The sequence below is a fragment of the Eretmochelys imbricata genome, chromosome 2, assembly GCF_965152235.1.
Source record: "Eretmochelys imbricata isolate rEreImb1 chromosome 2, rEreImb1.hap1, whole genome shotgun sequence".
Taxonomy (NCBI): Eukaryota; Metazoa; Chordata; order Testudines; family Cheloniidae; genus Eretmochelys; species Eretmochelys imbricata.
In genome coordinates this window covers 188,737,712-188,757,854 of record NC_135573.1, presented here as the reverse complement: position 1 = coordinate 188,757,854, position 20,143 = coordinate 188,737,712, and the positions used below count along the sequence as shown (strand labels likewise).

The 20,143-nt window shown below is 42.4% G+C and overlaps 2 protein-coding genes across 2 annotated transcripts in view; one reads left to right on the top strand and one right to left on the bottom strand.

The window, feature by feature from the left end:
• The window catches only part of EXOSC7 (exosome component 7), a 35,213-nt gene extending 29,829 nt beyond the window's left edge, over positions 1–5,384 (bottom strand). The window contains exons 1-3 of the mRNA XM_077811132.1: positions 5,224–5,384; positions 3,632–3,733; positions 1,633–1,727 (exon numbers count right to left, since the gene is read on the bottom strand). Of these exons, the coding sequence (XP_077667258.1) occupies positions 1,633–1,727; positions 3,632–3,733; positions 5,224–5,280 (254 nt within the window). The 5' untranslated portion in view covers positions 5,281–5,384. The remainder of the gene's footprint in view (positions 1–1,632; positions 1,728–3,631; positions 3,734–5,223) is intronic.
• A 1,988-nt stretch (positions 5,385–7,372) lies between these two features.
• Positions 7,373–20,143, top strand: part of ZDHHC3 (zDHHC palmitoyltransferase 3) — a 29,432-nt gene continuing 16,661 nt past the window's right edge. Inside the window, exons 1-3 of the mRNA XM_077811130.1 lie at positions 7,373–7,599; positions 15,694–16,135; positions 18,451–18,575. Of these exons, the coding sequence (XP_077667256.1) occupies positions 15,830–16,135; positions 18,451–18,575 (431 nt within the window). The 5' untranslated portion in view covers positions 7,373–7,599; positions 15,694–15,829. The remainder of the gene's footprint in view (positions 7,600–15,693; positions 16,136–18,450; positions 18,576–20,143) is intronic.

Genomic DNA, 20,143 nt, shown 5'->3' with positions numbered 1-20,143 from the left:
GCCCACCAACTCTTGCTTGTGGCCACTCTCACACTTTTTCCTAAAATACTTAATTAGCTTTAGGAAAAATAAATATGCACATCTGAAGCGCTGGAATTTATTTATTACTAGCTACTAAATGTGCTATGAAAAGTGATATTACCATACATACAAGTATCACTTTTCACAGCAGAATTACTCAGCCCCGCAAGTCTGGGAACAAATTAAGCCCTGGATGGAAGATCAGGGGAAGCAGCAGAGGCTAAGGGCATGTGGCGGGGGGGGACCTGAAGCCTCGCAGGGGACAGAACCCAAAGCCGCATGGCTGGAGACTGCCTCCCCGCCACCCCCGGGCTAAAGCCCAAAGCCTGAGCCCCACCACCTCTGAAAAGGTGTGGAACTCACCGGCTGCCTGCTCCTTCAGCATTGTGCCCCAGGTGTCTCCAGAAGGGGTTCAGGCCCAACCCCTGCTGGAAGCCCCAGTAACCAACACCAAGGCAGTGCATCCAGGAACACCAGGAAGGGGAAGGGGCTGCTGCTTCTTCTCTCCCCCCCCCCCCCCAATAACAGCCCAGGAAGCTGTGGCCGCAAGAAAAGCCCCTGGTGGCTGCATTTGAGAAACGCTGCAGTCTAAAGTGACCGTTCCGTAACTGAAGTAGAGCTTTGGAAAGTCTACCTAACATGCTCCATGCTCCCACCTGAATTGCAGCATGTGTAACCCTTAATTACGCTAGGTGGTGACTGTGACAACTCTTAAAGCAACCTGCAAGCTGGGGCTCTTGGACTCCCTCTAGCTCCTTCCATAATCCTGCTCACTAGAAAGCTGTCCACAGTAATGCCTCATTCAGGGTCAAGAAAGTCAGAAACATGCTTAAACATGAACCCTGGTTCATGTAAATAAAATGTTATTTTCAAGGCAGGTAACTGTTGTATCTAGAATTCATAGGGTTATTGTGTTCAAATAAAAAAAAGGACAACTTCTAATTACCATAATGTTTACAAATCAAAGCAACCCACTAACAGTTCTTTTGTTTATATTACAAACAGATTACCGAGCAGTTACCTCAAGCAGCGTCAATACATCTATTATCAAACCTCTAAAGCAGGGGTTCTCGAGACAAATTATTTGTACACTTGAAATCTAGGCAATCCAATCAAAGAAAAAATAGTTTCAGGTAGCATACCCAACCCTGAGCGTATCTATCATTTTTTTAAAAATGGATCTTCTCTCTCTCTCTCATTTTCTTTTTGTCAAAGTCCCAAAGAGAACAGGGGGAACTGACAAACTCTCTACAAAGTTCTGAAATGCACGAAGAGTAAACAAACTGGAAAAAAAAAAATTCTCTCTTCTAATCTTTTCCAGTTATGATAATCTTGGGTATTTCAGCAAAAGTCTGCTTACCAAGTTGACACTGTCCCTTTATTTTCTGCTTGTCATTTCTAGAATCAAGCAAAACAGTGATTCTGCAGGAGTAGCAGAGCATTTCCCCAAATTTTACCATCAACTAAAGCAAAAAAATAGCTTATTTCTACTATGTAGACCACTACAGCAGGCCAATGGAATTAAGGAATATACTTTAGATCAGCAGCTTTTCAAAACTCATCATTCGCTCAAAGTACTGGGCTTACGGTACTCTTCCTTGTTGTACCTACCAATCAACAAAAAATTCAAGGTATCCTTCATTTGGATTCTCCAACTTCGGTGTTCCCATTTCAGCTTTGACTCCTACCAGGATGTCCGTATGTCCCTGTTAAAATACCAGCATCACTCAACCAGAAAAATATTCTATGCCATAGTTTGTACAATTTATCCACATGGGGTCAAACTTTTATTAATTTTTATCTTTATGTTATCTACACAAACTATTCTGCCAAATAGCATTTTGAGAATGACCCAGTATTTAATAAATCAAAGCTTTCAAAGAGACAGTGTTAAGCTTGAGAACGTTTCCTGAAATAAACCCTATGTATGCACAAAATTTCTCTATGCTAACAGGACATTCTAAATATCCATAACTTTATAAATTCAGTCCTGGAATAAAAACATATGCAGAACTATTCTAATATCCTGAGCGATAGCCACTGTCTATACATACAACAGCCATTAAAGCAGCAGTTTTACTTTATTGTGATATGAACACTGAAGAATTATTTCTCTATTTATTAGTCATACTACTGACTTTACTTTCACAGGTTTACATGGTGGATTATTTCAGCTTCCCCTGGCCTCAATGTACTTTGTCAATAGATCTCGCTCACCGCAAGGGCTTGTCTACACTTACAGCACTGCCAGGGTTCAGCTACAGCACTTAGTGAAGACATTACCTATACCAATAGGAGAGTTTCTCCTGTCAGTGTAAGTACTCCACCTCTCTAAGACGCAGTAGCTATGTCGACGGGAAAAGCCCTCCCATCGACATAGCGCTCTCTACACCGGGAGTTAGGTTGGTATGATGCGTTGCTTGGTGGTGTGGATTTTCTACATCCCTGAGCAATGAAGTTATACTGACATAAGGTTGTAGAGTAGACCAGGGCCAAGTAACCATTCTTTATGGACGGTGTCACAGTTTCAGGCTCAATCCACCTGTATTCCCCTGCCCTACACAGTCCCTTGAGGGCACTCACTTAAAAATTTTTGTCTCCCAGCCAACATCTCTCATGGGCAGAAATCTATGTTGCACGTTCTCCTGACTGGAGTTTTAAGGCTGCACAGTTCCGCAGATTACACTATACTATCCCCAGCAAGCCAGACGGCCTAACCAGGCCAGTGCCTGGCTTTCTTTCCAAAGGCTATGATCAGTATATTGCCTGCAGTTATAAGTTAGAAGGAGCTGTGTGCTAAGCAAGCATATTTATTCTTAAAACAAAAGCATTACAGAGAAAACACTTCAAAAGCCATAAGAGTTCCGATATGCATGCTAAAAGCTCACCAGAGATTACCCATTAGTCTTATGGGGCCCTAGTAGGGCAAGTCCTTCCAACCCTTCTGCAAGGCATTCTGCCCCCACCTCCCCATCCTTCAGGTCAGAAGGTCCTGTCCATTTGCTGGATCAGAAAGGCAGCCTTGAGTCAGGCTCTTTATCCAAAAGTCCCTTCTTTGTTTGTTGGTCTCTGGAGAGTCCAGTTTGAACCAGTATATGTGAGTGTCCCCAAGGAGGTTGTACTTCTCTCCGGGCTTACAACCTGGCTGATTTGCCTTAATCACCCCTCTGTTGTTTAGTTCCTGGAGGAGCAGTTGTAGCCCACCCCCATGGAGCAGAACACAATCATACATAAACCATTCATTTAAAACAATGGATCCCAAAGACACTGAACAGGGTTGCAATATCTGTCACAGACAGTTAGGAGGTGGTGTAGGGGAATGAATGGGAGCTTCAGTTTGTGCTACATATCATCAAAGTCAAATTTCTGATAATACTGTAGTGTATATTTCAGATAGTAATGATACATAAAGTGAATACTGTTATTGTGTGTATTTTTATGTTTGTATTAAAAAGTGTTAAAAAAGTATTAAAAATACAAATACAAATAAAAAAGTATTAAAAAATACAAACACTGTGATAAGGTCTGGACTTGACCTACAACCTCAAATTCATGATAATTTAGGAGCTTCAACTAGCAATACATAAAAACTCCTCGTATCTGTACTTACAAGCTTCACTCTTGCAGATCCACTTGTGTTTGATACAACATCTGTTTCCACTTCAATACATCTATAGTCTTCACAGCCACGGCCATCTACCCGAAGATCCTCCTAAGCATAGCCATCACCATAGTTTTGTTAAGCGATATAACTGATCCATATTAACAATAAATCAAATAGAAATTTAAAATAACTTCCACATTTTTATCTGGGATTAACAAAGCTAAATGGAGAAAAACAGATGGTCTTGTAGTTAAAGTGCTGGAGTACGACTTGAAAGATCTAATTTAATTCCCAGTTCAGTTACTGACTTCCTGCATGAACTGTAAAATGGAGATAGAAAGTAATAATTTTATTAAGATAACGTTGAAGTAAAAAGAAAACGGTACAGAGTTTAAGCATAGAAGTTTCTGGTTATCAGGGATTAAGGTACAGATTATCAAGGGGTGCAAAATCCGGTTTAGGAACGGGTGGCGTAAGGAATACATTAGAAACTAAGTCCAGAAAATGAGTATTTCAGTCTTGATCCTGCAACAAGCTCCACGTGGGCAGATGCCTTTCAGCTTCAGTGCAGCTCCCTATGCTTAGATGGAAACCTGTGTCCACAGCTCATTGCAGGATCAGGGCCTTCAAAGCTATTGCCTTAAAGAGGTTAGCATTTTATTTTTGTAGCAACTAGCATAATGAGGCTCTGATCATAGTTGGGGCCTCCAGAGAATACATACATAAATTGATTATGGAGAAAGAACTGGGTAGTTTGAATTGCCAGCCAAAGTTACTGGTGCCTTTAAGCAAAATAATAAACTGTCCATACACCTTGCCTTCACTTAAGAGGCTTGTTGGTAATAGCTATACCAGTAAACCCTCCTAGTGTAAACATACTTTATACCAGCAAAAAAGTTATTTTGCAAATATACCTTCTTCCCTGAAATACAGGCACAAGGCTTTTTTTGATGATATAATCGGTCTCTACCTTGGCTTTTACCAGTATAAATATGCTGACCAAAAAAAAGCACCCCACCCAACTACGTGGGCAAAACTTTTAAGTGCAGACCAGACCTAAGAGAGCAACTCCAGTTAAAAAAAAAAAAAAATCCTGTTGCAGAAAGAACATATCTAGGAACTTTCATGGCTTTGTACTATCTGAGATGTGTACTACAGACAGGAGATCAAACCTTACTATTTGTTACATAGCTATAAATCCCAAACACCTCCACCGCAGCGTCAATGGAGCTGCACTGGCAGAAAACCCAGGATCAGAATCTTCCCTCTCACGGGAGCCGCTACAGGCTGTTTCTTTAAGGATGCTGTGCCGAGGCCGGTCAGAGGACAGGGATCTCGCTATGAGCAGCGGCAAAGCCAGAAGGACACAATAACTGGCTCTCGCGCCCCACTGGCCCGATCACAGCTGCAATCTACACACGGCGCAGATCGCAAATCTCGCCTTGGCCAAACGCGCACAGGCGAGCGGCTCTGCAGGCACCCGGCCACAAGCAGCGCGGGCGGGCGAGGGGGGGAGGGGAAGGGCGGCAGAGGCTAATCACTACCACCCCCGTCCGCCCCACGCCCTCGGGCCCCGCCCCCACGGCCCCGCCCGCTACCTGGATACCGTGCACGACGTAGACCTTCTCCGCCTCGCTCAGCACCACGGACGCCATGCCGCGCGCCGGGCTCCAGGCACGACGCCGGCCGCCGCCCGGTGATGCCGTCACCCAAACGCGACGAAGCTAACTCCCGCGACGTTTCCTTTCCTTCCTCCACCCGCGCGTAATTACGTCATCCGCGTTGTGATGCCTGCCTGAGGCCGGGCGCGCGAGGACCGCCTCCTCTCCCCCCCGCCCTCTTTGGGTGATTCTGAGTCCCGGCCCGGTTGGTGCGCGCGTTACGGAGAGAGAGAGAGAGAGAGAGGGGCTGGGCGGGCCCTAGCGTGTGACGCCCAGCGGCGGTCGGGGAGGGCGGGGCTTGAGTGGGGGGAGGGGAAGAAATGGTCCCACGTGGGACTAGTAGAGGCGCAGAGGGGAGTCCCGGGGTCCCTGTGTGAACGCGCTCCGTGCGTGCACGTGCGTTCTTGCCTGTGAGCCTACAGGAGTGGCGCGGTGTGCGTGTCTTGCATGGTGCCCGGATGTGCATCCTGTGGGTAAGGTGTCACCTCAGAGGCACGGCTCTGTGGAGGACCAAATCCCTTCTGTGTTATAAATACATTAAAAACAGATGAAAACTCTCAAGAAAGGACTGAAATGTTAACTGACAAAGCACAGAGTGGGGGACTGAGTTCTGTGGTCTGTCTGTCTTTGTTTTGTCCCCTGGTTACACAGTGTCACACAGCAAATTGCAAATCTTCAACAGATAGTGCACATGAAAAACTATGTTAAATTGCAAAGTCAGGCTGTCAAAAATTAGGAGATGTCAGAGCTAAGGTTACCTGTGCAACTAGGGTTGCCAGCCCACCAGGATTGCCCCAGAGTCTTCAGGAATCAAAGATTAATATTTAATTAAAGATGATGTCATGTGATGAAACTTCCAGGAATACAACCAAAATTGGCAACCCTATGTGCAACGTGAATTTGCCCTCTCTTGTGTGTCTGCACTATGACTGTCTTTAATTACATGAGATACCATTTTTCCTAAAGGATGGAAAGTCCTTGAGTGTTTTAACATTTCGGTTTTTTGCTTATAATTCAGTGTGTGGACCCATGCCTTATTTAATGCATGCCAGTCAATTTTATGTCCCTGCTCCAAAACAAGAGGGTACCTGAGCTTCTCAAATAACAGGTTGCCAGAATTTTTTAAGATGGGCAAAGCAACATATATTTCTTTAACGATGTTCTCTGCGGCATGTAAAATTCTGCCCCAAACAGTTAAAGTTATAAGCGACTGAAAACAGGGTCAAATAATAGAAAGTGTCCGGCAACCTTAATAATGGGCCGTGTGCTACCTGCCCATATAATAAGGAGTGAGTCAATGGAAGTGACTATAATTCCTGCTATATTCTGGCATGTTTTATACTAGAGCACTTTGGACGCTCACAAGCCACTTGGCCTGGCTTAAGCTGTAAATACAAAAGTGCTGAGCAGCTGCAACTCCTGCTGCATACTCATATATATATGTAGTGACTAGTGTGTACCAGTATGTGAATACACAAGGTGGATGTAGGACACGTCTTTATATGCATGTTATGAAAAATGTGCGTATAACACATAGACAAGGTGAGGTAATATCTTTTATTGGACCAACTTCTGTTGGTGAAAGAGACAAGCTTTTGAGCTTACATATACATATGCTAGTCTTTTTGTTCTTCTTTTCTAGTATCACGGAAAGACCCCAAATCAGGGATAGGCACCAAAGAAACACCATAGGCCCTGTCCCAAACATTTTGCAGTTTAAATAAACAAAACAGAAGAAGGGGAAAGAGGTTGTAACATATAAACTGAACAATCCAGATATTGGGTGGGAAATGTCTATATATGTAATGTGTGCACATATAGATGCGTATGCATCCTGCACCAGTGCGGTCAATGGGAGCAGCAGCAACCCCAGTGTGTGTGTGTGGATACAGCAGGTGCTTAACGAGTGCACAGAAACTGTTGTACGAGGCCAATGCATTGCAGTATATTGCGCGCCTGGGCTTCCCTCAATAGCCGGACCGGAGTACGTGCTTTGCTCAGTCTCTGTGGGAGGGACCAGGTCCCGAGGAGGAGATGACGCTGTGTCGAGGAAGTGAAAGTTCTCCGTGCTGCTCACTTCCTGGTCTCGCCCCCTCCCAGTAGCAATAGGGGGCAGCACGGGTAGCCACTGGCGCCTGCTGCCGCAGCAGCCCCGGGGCGTCGCGCGCTTGGCGTCCCTGGCTCGCGAGGCGAATGGAACGTTGCGTTGGGCGACGGAACGTTGACCCGGGTGGCTGCGAGGTTCGGAGCTCGCGCTCGCTGAGCTGGACCAGCAGCAGCTGCGGGGACCGGCGGCGGCGGCTCTTGATGCGGGTAGGTTGAGCCCCTCGGGAGCGCGGCTCGAGGGGTTCTAGCTCGCCCTGGGAAGGCGGCCAGCGGGCGGACCGGCAGCGGCCGCGCACACCTAGCCAGGGCCGGCAGCAGCCGCGCCCCCTCTGCAGGGAGATGCAGGCTGGCGACAGGCGGGTCAGGAAGCTCGAGGTGGAGCTTGGTCTTGTCTCGTGCCTGGGTGAGCAGGGGGCTCCTGCAAGATGAAGCCGGTGTCCCCAAGGGCAGGTGTGGCTCGGGCCGTGCAATGCCTGAGCTCCAGTGGGATCCCTCTCCGCTTGGCTGGGGAGATGTAGCTGGAAAGGGGTGGGGGCTGAAGAAGTGAGTCAATGCACAGGCTGCTGGGGGGAGAGAAATCTCGGGGAGTATGTGGCTAAGGAGAATACAAAACAAACAAGTGCTCCATGCACATCGAGGGTCCCTTTCCACCCGTAACGATAGTCTTTTTGGCGTATGTTCAGAGCATATAAAGAACTCCCACAGGCGGCCAGGACCCCATTTCCACACTCTTTGGGGTCCTCAAACGTCTACTGCAGTCCATGGAAATTTGAGGGAGTTGGGGTGTGTTCAAACAGCACAGGATCAGGCCCCAACATGTCATTTACTAGAGCTGTTTCTGCCAAGGGAACATACATTTGGTCTCTGCACCAGTCTGATATTTTCACATTGGCACTATTTAAAAGGTAAATCCCATGCAGCAGCCCTGGAAGATGTCTCGTTTTAAATAGGTTTCAGAGTAGCAGCTGTGTTAGTCTGTATCCGCAAAAAGAACAGGAGTACTTGTGGCACCTTAGAGACAAACCAATTTATTTGAGCATAAGCTTTCGTGAGCTACAGCTCACTTCATCGGATGCATTCAGCTGTAGCTCACGAAAGCTTATGCTCAAATAAATTGGTTAGTCTCTAAGGTGCCACAAGTACTCCTTTTCTTCATGGGGAAATAGTTTTACTTTGTGTAATGACACATCCACTTCCAGTCTTTATCCAAGCCTAATTTAATGGTGTCCAGTTTGCAAATTAATTCCAATTCAGCTGTCTCTCGTTGGAGTCTGTTTTTGAAGGTGTTTTGTTGTAAAATTGCGACTTTTAGGTCTGTAATCGAGTGACCAGAGAGATTGAAGTGTTCTCCGACTGGTTTTTGAATGTTATAATTCTTGAGGTCTGATTTGTGTCCATTTATTCTTTTACGTAGAGACTGTCTGGTTTGGCCAATGTACATGGCAGAGGGGCATTGCTGGCACATGATGGCATATATCACATTGGTAGATGTGCAGGTGAACGAGCCTCTGATAATATGGCTGTTGTGATTAGGCCCTATGATGGTGTCCCCTGAATAGATATGTGGACACAGTTTGCAACAGGCTTTGTTGCAAGGATAGGTTTCTGTGGTGTGTGTTTACCAGCAACCACAAAACAAAAACACTAACCCAGGAACCTATCCTATTCTTTTTAAATAGACTTTTACCTATTTTAAAAAAGTTTATTTTACTTCATTTAGGCCTTCAGCATCCCAGCACTGTTTGTGTTACTGAACAATGCTGTTCAAAACAGTATATAAACACATCCTTTAATGAGGTGCCATGGGATTTAAATTCTGCAACCTCAACAGTTGGACAGTGCCTTGGAAACCTAGAATTGAATTAAAATAAAGAAGTTTGAATGCCGGTGAGATCTTTAACAAGTATTTGAACAGTTAAACACTTGCACTCATCTGAAAAGTGCTTTGTACATCATTTGATGTTTAATTGGGGCTTATAACGGCATACTACTGTATAAAAGTTATGACCTCCACTTTTATGTATAAGCCATCCTAAAACTACGATGCTACAAGACAGTGGCTCTCAACCTTTCCAGACTACTGTATCCCTTTCAGGAGTCTGTTTTGTCTTGCGTACCCCAAGTGTCACCTCACTTAAAAACTTGCTTACAAAATCAGACATAAAAATACAAAAGTGTCATAGCACGCGATTACTGAAAAATTGCTTCTTTCTCATGCTTACAATATAATTATAAAATAAATCAATTGGAATATAAATATTGTACTTACATTTCAGTGTAACTTATATAGAGCAGTACCAACAAACCATTGTATGAAATTTTAGTTTGTACTCACATCACTAATGTAAAACTAGGCAAATATTTAGGTGAGTTGATGTACCCCTTGGAAGACCTCCGCGTACCCCCAGGGGGGTACATGTACCCCTGGTTGAGAACCACTGCATGTTAGTGAAAAGTAATTCCTATTGATTTATTTTTAATACTTTTGAATATTTCTAGAGCTCTTTCAACATTATCATAAAATAATTTTTCCATAAATATGTAAATTTGGTATTGTTCACTAGAACTCTTCAGCATTTGAGAAAACCTAGGAAAATAAATCACAAATACTCATCTTTCACCTGCAATCCTTTTTTGAATCTGTTCCCAGAGTGCAGATCAGAATTCTGTTAGATTTTTCTTGGCTCCCAATCCAAATAAGGGCAAGTATATTTTCAGACACACAAATGAGACTACTGTGCTGGACATGCAAGGTGATGAAGATGCAAATAAGCCAGAGGGAGAGAGGCTTTCACTCAAATTATGACAGCATATTGTTCCATTATGAGGGTAACATAGAGAGTGTGTTGATATTTTACAGCAAATGACTGCCATCTACAAAAAGACAGTAGGATCTTGAGGCCAGTTTCAGTGAAAGTTATGTTTTTCAGTATTTGATGAAAGCAACAAAAAGGCTTTTTTAAAATAAGTTAATGACTGTCAATGTTGAAACTCTTATGTAAAAGTGAAGCTACATGTTTGTTTCTGTCATTGCCTTTAAAAGTGCTTTAAAGAGCCAGTCCTACAAACACTAGTGCTGTTTGACTGTAGAATTTACTACCGTGAGTAGTTCTTATTTCATCTGTGGGACTGATCATAATAAGAAGTATTGCATTTGGACAAAATGTTCACGGAAATTTAGAGACAAGGACCCCAGAAGTTTGATGCAATTGCAGATCTTTTTTGTCATAAAATAAACTTTATTTTTCCAAATAAATGGAAGGTTTTCAGCATATTAATTCTTACTAGAAATATTTTGCATCATTTTTAATAATAAAGGTTCTATTTCAATTCTTAGTTTTTATTTAAATGTTGCAGTTATAGATAAACTACACATACCTATTTAAAAACTTGTTCAATAAGATAAGCCCTTCACAAAGAAGTTTTCATGACAATATTTGTTTTATTAATCCAGCTGTAGGAATAGGGTTTAAGAGGAATGCTTTTCACCAGGCATAATAGTGCAGTGAAGACAGAATTATTATGCTGCTCTCTTGGGTAGAAAGTTGTCAATTTCTCGCCTTTCCTATGGACCGTTCTCTTTACTCTGATGAGGTTAAGAGAAGAAACTGTGACTACAAATCTTAATAGGTTTCTGTACGAGAGATGTGGGAACTTGTCTTGTGATGACATTCTTGTTCGCTTGTTTGCATTTTTAATGACTAGTTTTTCTTATCTTAGGGCAGGTCTACACTTAAAAAGTTGCATTGGTGTGCCGCTGTTGTGCTTAAGTGAAGACACTGCTATACCAATTAGCACAGTTAATCTACCTCTCCGAGAGGCAACAGCTATGTTGATGGGAGAGGCTCTCCCGTTGACATAGTGCTGTCTACATGGGAGGCGAAGGTCGGTATAACTGCATGCTCATGGGTTATATGACATAGTTATACTGACATAGGTCTGTAGTGTACACTTGGCCTTAGTGTAACAAGCATCTTAGTATAATATCTCGGAATGCTACTTTCCTGCCCTTAGTTGTGAAAGAGGTATAGTAATACATCTTACTTGATCATTCTGTTGAAATGAGGACAATATGAAAAATTTGCTCTATGAGCTGACCAGGTAAAGTAGTCCAGATGTGACTAACAGTAGCTAGTGAATCCTCTTTGTTCTATGCTCTAGATCAGCATAATCTCAATGTTAAGGTCATTTCAGAGAAGATTAGAAATTAAAACTATCCTAATTGTAGTTGAATATACTCCAGGGTGCATGAACTCAAGGAGTAAAAGGTTGCTTGCAATCTCATTAATATTGCAGTGCAGTAAGTTTTATCAGCAACTCCCCTTATATATCCTGCACTAGGTCAGTGGTTCTCAACTAGGGGTACGCAGAGGTCTTGCAGGGGGTACTCAGCTCATCTAGGTATTTGCCTAGTTTTACAACAGGCTACGTAAAAATCACTAGTGAAGTCAGTACAAACAAATTTCATACAGACAAATTATACTATACACTGAAATGTAAGTACAGTATTTATATTCCAGTTGATTTATTTTATAATTATATGGTAAAAATGAGAATAAGCAATTTTTCAGTACTAGTGTGCTGTGTCACTTTTGTATTTTTGTCTGATTTTGTAAGCAAGTAGTTTTTAAGTGAGGTGAAACTTGGGGGTATGCAAGACAAATCAGACTCCTGAAAAGGGTGCAGTTGTCTGGAAAGGTTGAGAACCACTGAGGTAGATGACTAGTCAGAATACTTGCTACCACAGGCTTTGGGATAGCCGAAGCCTCTAGAAAATCCTTAGCATATAGCAGTATTGAGGAGTAGACTTAGAGACAAAAAAGATTGTGTTAATGCTCCATTCAGATGAATGGAGGAGTGTAGAATGGGGTGCTGTGGGCACTTGTCAGTATTTTCCTCAGTGACTTGGATGATGAGGTTTAAATGCAGTACAGTCTTCAGAAATAAAACTGGCTGAAATCAGTACACTGAGATTCTATAAAGGTAAGATAAGGAAGTGCACATAAAGAACGGATATTCAAATGCGCAAATATAGAATGAAGAAAGAATGGGAAGGTAGTAGTACAGTGCCAGAGAGAGGAAGATCAAGGTGTTATAATGGGTGATAAATCGAGAGAGCTATCAATGTGACGCTTGTTGCCAAAGGAAAAAAAAAAATCCCAACCCAGCTGTGATATTCATGTTGTTAAAGCACAATATAACATGCAGCGTAACTATTCTGGTTTACTCTATATTGGTTAAACCTCACTTGGAGTACTGTGTTCACATTTGGGCTCTATACTTTAAAGGGTGATGTTCAGAGGATAGCAACTAAAATTATTAATATGTAATATGTAAAGGAACATTAAAATGAGCACAGGGATTAATTATTCTTGGCAGTTAATCTCAGCAAACAGAACAAGAAATACCAGGCTTAAACTGCAGTAAAGAAATTCTAGATTAGAGATGATATTTTAAAATTAATTTTGGGGTTAATCTGTAGAATTTTCCTTACAACTTCAAGAATATCAGATTTTTCTATACTTTCTAATAAGAAAGTAGATTCTCACAGTCCAACTTGATATAATGAAACAGGCCCCCTTGCTACGAAATAATAATTTTCACAGCAGCTTCATTCTTTGAATAGAAATGAAATAGTGAGAGGGTATATCTAAAAACTGTTTAAAGATATATATTTTTAAAATGTGCATGATGTGTCATGGTGTATCTATTTTAGGTACTGTACTTATATGGCTCCCATCACTTTAGTATGTGAGTGTATTTAATATATTTATCCTCACAACATCCCTGTGAGGTAAATTTTCTTCCCATTTTACAGATGGGGAATTGAGGCCTGGAGACACTAGTGACTTTTCCAACATCACACAGGAAGTTTGTGGCAGACTAGGGAATTGAGCCCAGGTCTTCCAAGTCCCAGGTTAGAGGCCTAACCGCTGTATAATTTTCTCTCTGGTCCAGTGTTTTAACTCCAAGTGCCCTTTCTGCCTTAACACCTTGTCTTGGACACTATTGAAAATTATAGTTGTAAGTTCCAGCTTCTTATTTACGATCAACACTAAAAATTTACTACTGTGGTTCTCTGGGTAACACGCTCCTTACAGCATTATGTTTCCCAAAATGGATACTGAAAATTGTATTCACCACATAAGCAGGCTTTTTCATGATGACTACCTTTTGGCAGCAGCGGCGGAGTGGAGGAATATTGTGAATTAAACTGGTCTGGAACTTGCTATTTTAAGTCCTGGGCTAGCATCAAAATAGCAAAGCTGGTCTAAAAGACCAGCTTTATTTCTCCTGTCCAACATCTTGTAAAGCTTTATAGCCAGCAGCAGAAAGCAAGATGTCTCCATTCACTGTTTTGGTCTTCAGCTCCTTTGTGTTTATATTTCCAGGATTTATACCTCTCTCTTTATGCAGCTTGAGTAGCTGATGTTTCTTTAGCCCTTTCTAAGCCCACAAGATCTTAAGAAACAAGAAAACTTCAGACCTCTTTGTGCCAGTGGCAGTTAAAATGTGGTGTGCGTAGGGTTTCTTTTTCTTAAATGCTACTGAATGTTCTGAAACTGTCGTAGATCTATTCAGGTGCTTAATCAAAAGTCTATTGACATCAATGAGCTTTGGATCAGGCCCTTAATCTTTTTTATGTCCCGTCGCCTGCTACTAGACATGGTTCACCCTGATCCAATGCATCCTTACATTTGACAGGTCGCCCAGCACAGACTTCGCCTTTCTTTGTTACCTTCTTCCTGAACAAAGCAAGGTGGAAATGCTCTTAACAGATGGTGATGTGGTTAGTGCTTTAAACAATGCCAAATACCATAAATTGATTCTTTCTGTAAAATAACTTTTAGTGCAAGGTAAACTCATACAGAAATTATATAGATTTCAAACAAAAACTGTTACCATCTGCTCTGAAAAATAGTGTACCACAAACAAAGCTCTTTGTTACTTAGGACAGAAAATATATTTATATCTCTATATTTGAGAAACCATGGGCCTCATTCTCCTTTCACTTACACTGATGTAATTCCATTGACTAGTGGAGTTACTGCTTATTTACACTGTGTAAATGAGAGGAGAACTGGGTTCTGTGTCTCTTAAGCAACCATATCTCCTCATTGCCTATTAGATACAGCCCCATCTGCTGCTGTCAGAAATGAGTCTCCAGACCTGATTTTCAACCTCACAAACAAGCCAGGCCTGCCTTTGAAGCTGGCTAATTTCTACCTCCCCCTACTCCTTGGGGAAAAGTTCTCTTTACATATACTTATCCTTGCTCAACTGCTTTCTTCAGAAATATACAACTCCAATTAAACCTCCACCCAAAACCAGACGCTTCAAATCAAGAAATAAAACTCTGGCCTCTGATGTATTGGCTAAGAAGAGTTGATTTTCATAAAGCTGTTAGCTATAGCCCCATGTACACTACACAAATAACCACATGAATACAGTTTTTCATTGTGTTAGTGCATAAAGACCAACTGGATTGGGCCCCATTGTGCTAGGTACTGTACAGATACAGAGCACTGTAATAGGTAGAAGAGCTTACAATCTAAATAGACAAGACAGGCACTGCGTGAAGAAAATGGGTAATAACATGAAAGCAGAGTGAACAATGTGATTTTAAATTTTTTGTTTGGTGGGTTTAGTTAGGAGGGGATAACATAAATGGAAAGGAAAAAGGGGAGAGGGGATATAAAGGGGTCAAAGGGGATGGGGGATAAGAGGGGCAGGTGGTGGAGTAAAGCTTAAGGTGAAGAGACTGTGAAGGAGAGGGCTAGACCAAACAGCCAATCAGCACAGGGCAGAGAAAGTCCAGTCAGAACTATACAAAGTTCTCTGAATGCCCAAACATTTGGCTGTTGCTCCAGCTGGGGTCCCTGGCTGCTTTTTCTCTGCAGGTTTTCCCCAAGACCCAGTATGGAGGGGAGGCACCATCTGGGCAGTAGTGTGGTGGAATCTCACAGTTGTGCATCTGAGGAGGTGCTAGGGGGAGGAGCGGCCCTGGCTTGCGACCATTTTACCCCCTTCTCTCCCAGTGCTGCAGTCCCTGGTTTGGCTGCTTCTGCAGCTGCTCCTACCTAACTACTGTGCTGTGTTTTGTTAAATAGTTGAAGCATTTCTCCCCAGCAGTGGATGCTTTGCAGTGGTGGGTTAAGGGATTCCTATGTATAATTTATAAGTCTTCTGATTAAAGTTTGAAAAGCACTTGGGCTCCTTCTGGACAAGAAGTTCTATATAAACTTTAGTTTATCTCTAAAACACAGTTTTATGTTCATTGACTTTCTTTTTGGTTTTCAGCTCCCTTTCTGCAGCCTGGAATCTTCTACATGCTTCTCACACCGTTATGTAGAAGGAGCTTTCTGAGTTTCATTTGTAAAGCAGGAGACGACTATTTTTGATTCTTTTTCACATGCAAGTATGAACATTATAACCTATGATGATTACTCCAATCCACCGCTTCAGAGATATTGAGAGGAAACCTGAATACCTCCAGCCAGACAAGTGTGTTCCACCTCCTAGCCATAGTTCCTTGGGAGCAATGTGGTTTATTCGAGACGGCTGTGGTATTGCATGTGCTGTGGTGACCTGGATGCTTGTCGTCTATGCAGACTTTGTAGTCCTTCTTGTTATGTTAGTTCCATCAAGAGACTACATTTATAGTGTGATCAATGGGATATTGTTCAACATGTTGGCTCTCCTGGCTTTGGCTTCACATTTTCGAGCTATGCTATCAGATCCAGTAAGTATACTGTTATGTTTTTCTTGCCTGTCAGATGTGGGAGAACTTGGGCCCTTGGTGAATAGCAGATTTAAATAACTTGTCTGTCATTATGATCAGTAAGCTTGGTGTTGTGGTATGCTAATATATCATTCTGTTGTGTCAGATTGACTCACCAAATGTAAGGGACCAAATCTCAGATTCTCTTGAGCCTGGTATGAACAGCTTCCTATTAGTGTGAAAGGGGAGAGAGAGAGAGAGAGAGACTACCACCCTTTTACTCACCAGTACTAGATATAATGTTTTTGGCTTGTCATGACCTGACAAGCCGGAAAGCTAGAAAAACTTGTTTCAATTGTCTATCTCATCAAATGTCACTACAGCGGAATGGGATAGGAAAAAAATTACAATGACTTCTGTAGTGAAAAAGTTATGATTCTTTTTCACATTAATGATTTAGCTGAATTTCTTGGATTATACCTACTAATTTGTATGTCTGTTTTTAGCATTAAATCCCTCTAATAATATCAGCCCATATCTCCATGGCTTCAAAAATGTACCAGATTCCTTTTAACTGGAAGGCTAAACAATCTAAGGTTAGATTTGAAACACAAGATGGATAGTGCAGTATCCAGGGACTTTGCTTTGGTCAAAAACACAGTCCTACCCTCCTTTCTCCTCTCATCTCTGAACTATTGGTAGGGGATTTTTATCAGAGTGCTATCCCTAAATCTTCTTTGATGGCCCTGTCTTTCATATTCGGCTAGTAGATTAAATTTAAAGTTCTTGTTCTTCTAGCTGACAAAAAGGAGAGTAAGTTTTGTCTCTTCTGCCTTAAGAGTCTAGTGGCTGATGTTGGGAATGTTGAAAGAGTCTCTGACACTCTGATCCCTCCCCCAAGCTCCACTTTGCGGGTGAAACCCCCCATCATGAAAACTCTAATGCCTGTATTTATTGCTTAGCTCGCATCTTATTCAGGAACAGCAGCAGGGAACTTACCTAGTTCTGGGCAGTTTCACTGCAGCTTACTGTAAACTTGGTCAACTATGAGCGGTAGTGGAGGTACTGAAGCTTTTGTCGTCAGACTCAGGAATACAGCACTGCAGCAATTTACATACAGTTCGTATTTTGAAGGATTTGTTTTTATTGTAAATTATTTGAATTACAGTAGTGTCCCTAAGGGGTCTGATTGTGCTAGGCATTGTATAGAGATAGAGTAAGAGACAGTTCTCGCCATAAAGAGTTTCCAATCTAAATAAAACAGGCAGACAAAGGGTAGGAGAAAGGGACATAATGCAGAAGTAGAGTGATAAATAAATGTGGAACTAACAGGACATTTACTTATTTATGGTGGCTGGCAGAGGGGCTAATGGGTGTTAAGGTTTTTTTTCAGTTATTTGGTTGGGTTTTGTTATGAGAGTATCAGCTAAACAGAAAGACAAAAGAAGGGGGGCATAGAAAGGAGATGATGGGGACAGAATAGGTGCAGTGAGGCAGAGGTGAGGAAACTGTGAAGCGGTGGGGCTAGAGCAAAGAGCCAGTCACTACAAGGAAGAGCATGTCCAGTGTCAAAAATGTAGTTGAAAGCATTGTTGCTATAAAAACTCTTCCACCAAAAGTCAATTGCAATGTTGTTTTCCTAACACAAGATTTATTTTAATATGTACCTCCACACTAGCAGTCATTCGTGTGGTATGTTTCAGGCTTTTTTAATTAACGTTTTTACAGTGAAATTGTTAATATTAAGGTTGGAGATCTTTAATTTCCTATCTTTTGAGAGTTAAGGTTCCTTCAGTAACATTAACTCAGCAATATTAAAGATGCATATTTAAGGGGAGACTTCAAAAACTGCACTGTCACAGTGAGTGCAAGAATTTTAGCTAATCTTATTTCTTTTTCTGGGCCTTATTTTTAAAGTGGTATTTGTATACTTAACATCTCTCTAAAAGTTCTCATTTAAAAAACCCAAAACAAATTGGCCGTTTATGAACAGATGCAAAATATGTTTGTCTGCAACATTTTTACTTACATTAAACATTTCAGTTGTGTAACTTTTATGAGAACACATGCATATGTCCAGTTTGCTGTGACACAAGGTCAGATGACAAGTCCAAGTAAACAGATAAGGATTACACCCTGCTTATTATTTACGTACTATAGTATGGCCTTACAATAGTGTCCTTTCTGTATCTTTTCTCTTGTTCAATCAAATTGTGAAATATTATGGTTGATGTTAGGGAAACGTGCATCTCTCTTCCCTTCCAAGAGCTTGAACTGGGTCTCTTGATGTTATTGGTGAACACTGTGGGTACTGAAATCTTTGTTTTCATTTCCAGGGTGCTGTGCCCAAAGGTAATGCCACAAAAGAATTCATTGAGAGTTTACAACTGAAGCCAGGACAGGTGGTTTATAAGTGTCCAAAATGCTGTAGCATCAAACCAGACAGAGCACATCACTGCAGGTACAGTCACTTGTGTGTTGTGATTTAATGATGTGATGCTGTGGTTCAAGGTTAAAAGAAAGCACTTATGTGGTGGATCAGTGTACTGTTGTAGAATGGGATTTCCATGGGGGCTTAAAGGATTTATGCACCTAACTCCCATTGAACCCTAATGTGAGTTGGGTGCCTAACTCTGTTAAGTTCCTCTGAAAATCCCAGTGCTCAATGAAGACCATAAAATGTAGCATGTTCCAGAATACTTTGATATTGTGCCTTTTGACATTATGTCGCATCCTGATTGTGAGGCACTTCGCTACCTGCCCTTGTCTATGCCTTGCCTGGCGTCAGCTCCTTGACCCTTCTGGCAACACAAGCACTCCCCTCCAGGCCTCGCGCTCTCTTTACAGGTTAGCAATAGGGATACACCAACCCCTGAGTCCTGCGAGAATCCCCTTTAGTGTCCAGCCCCTGCTTCATTGGACACTCCCAGAATTACCAGGCCTGCTGTTCTCAAATGAAAAGTACACCACAGCTTACTAATTCACCTTAGAACACAGCTCCACTTCACACACAACCAGGGTCAGCCTTATGGGTGGGCCACCCGGGTGACTGCCCAGAGTGCCATGGTCGGGGGGGGAAGTTGGGGGTGTGCCGTGAGGCAGTGCAGAGGTGCATGCTGCTGGCTGGCAGGGGAACACCGCAAACTCGCAGAGGCGACACGTGCGGGGTGCCCAGATTTCTCCCGGCGGCGGCGGAACATGGGGCAGGGGTGTGAGCAGTGATGCACAGATACTACTTGTCCCCTCCCCACAACGTTCCTCAGTGTCCCCTTAGGAGGCTATGATGTGAGGAGCAACGCCAGGGCTCCCTGCATCCAGGTCACTTTCCCCACCTGGACTGTGCTGTGAGGCGAGCATCAGAAGTTGATGCTCTCCTGCCCTCCCCTTACACAGCCCAAGTAAGTTCATGGAGGATAGGTCCATCAATGGCTATTAGCCAAGATGGTCATGGATGCAACCCTATACTCTGGGTGTCCCTAAAACTCTGGTGGCCAGAAGCTGGGACTGATGGTCAGAAGCTGGGATTGATGATAGGATGGGTCACTTGATAAATTGCCCTGTTCTGTTAACTTCTTCTGAAACAGATTTTAAGCTGTTGTGGGATAAGAGGAAACATCCTCTCATGGATTGGTAACTGGTTAAAAGATAAGAAATAAAGGGTAGGGATAAATGGTCAGCTCTCAGAATGGAGAGAGGTAAATAGTGGTGCCCCCTAGGGGTCTGTACTGAGACCAGTCCTCTTTAACATATTCATAAATGATCTGGATAAAGGAGTAAACAGTGAGGTGGCAAAATTTGCAGATGATACAAAACTACTCAAGGTAGTTAAGTCCCAGGCAGACTGCGAAGAGCTACAAAAGGATCTCTCAAAACTGGGTGGTTGGGCAACAAAATGGTAGATGAAATTCAATGTTGATAAATGCAAAGTAATGCACACTGGAAAACAATCCCAGCTATACATATAAAATGATGGGGTATAAATTAGCTATTACCACTCAAGAAAGAGATCTTGGAGTCATTGTGGATAGT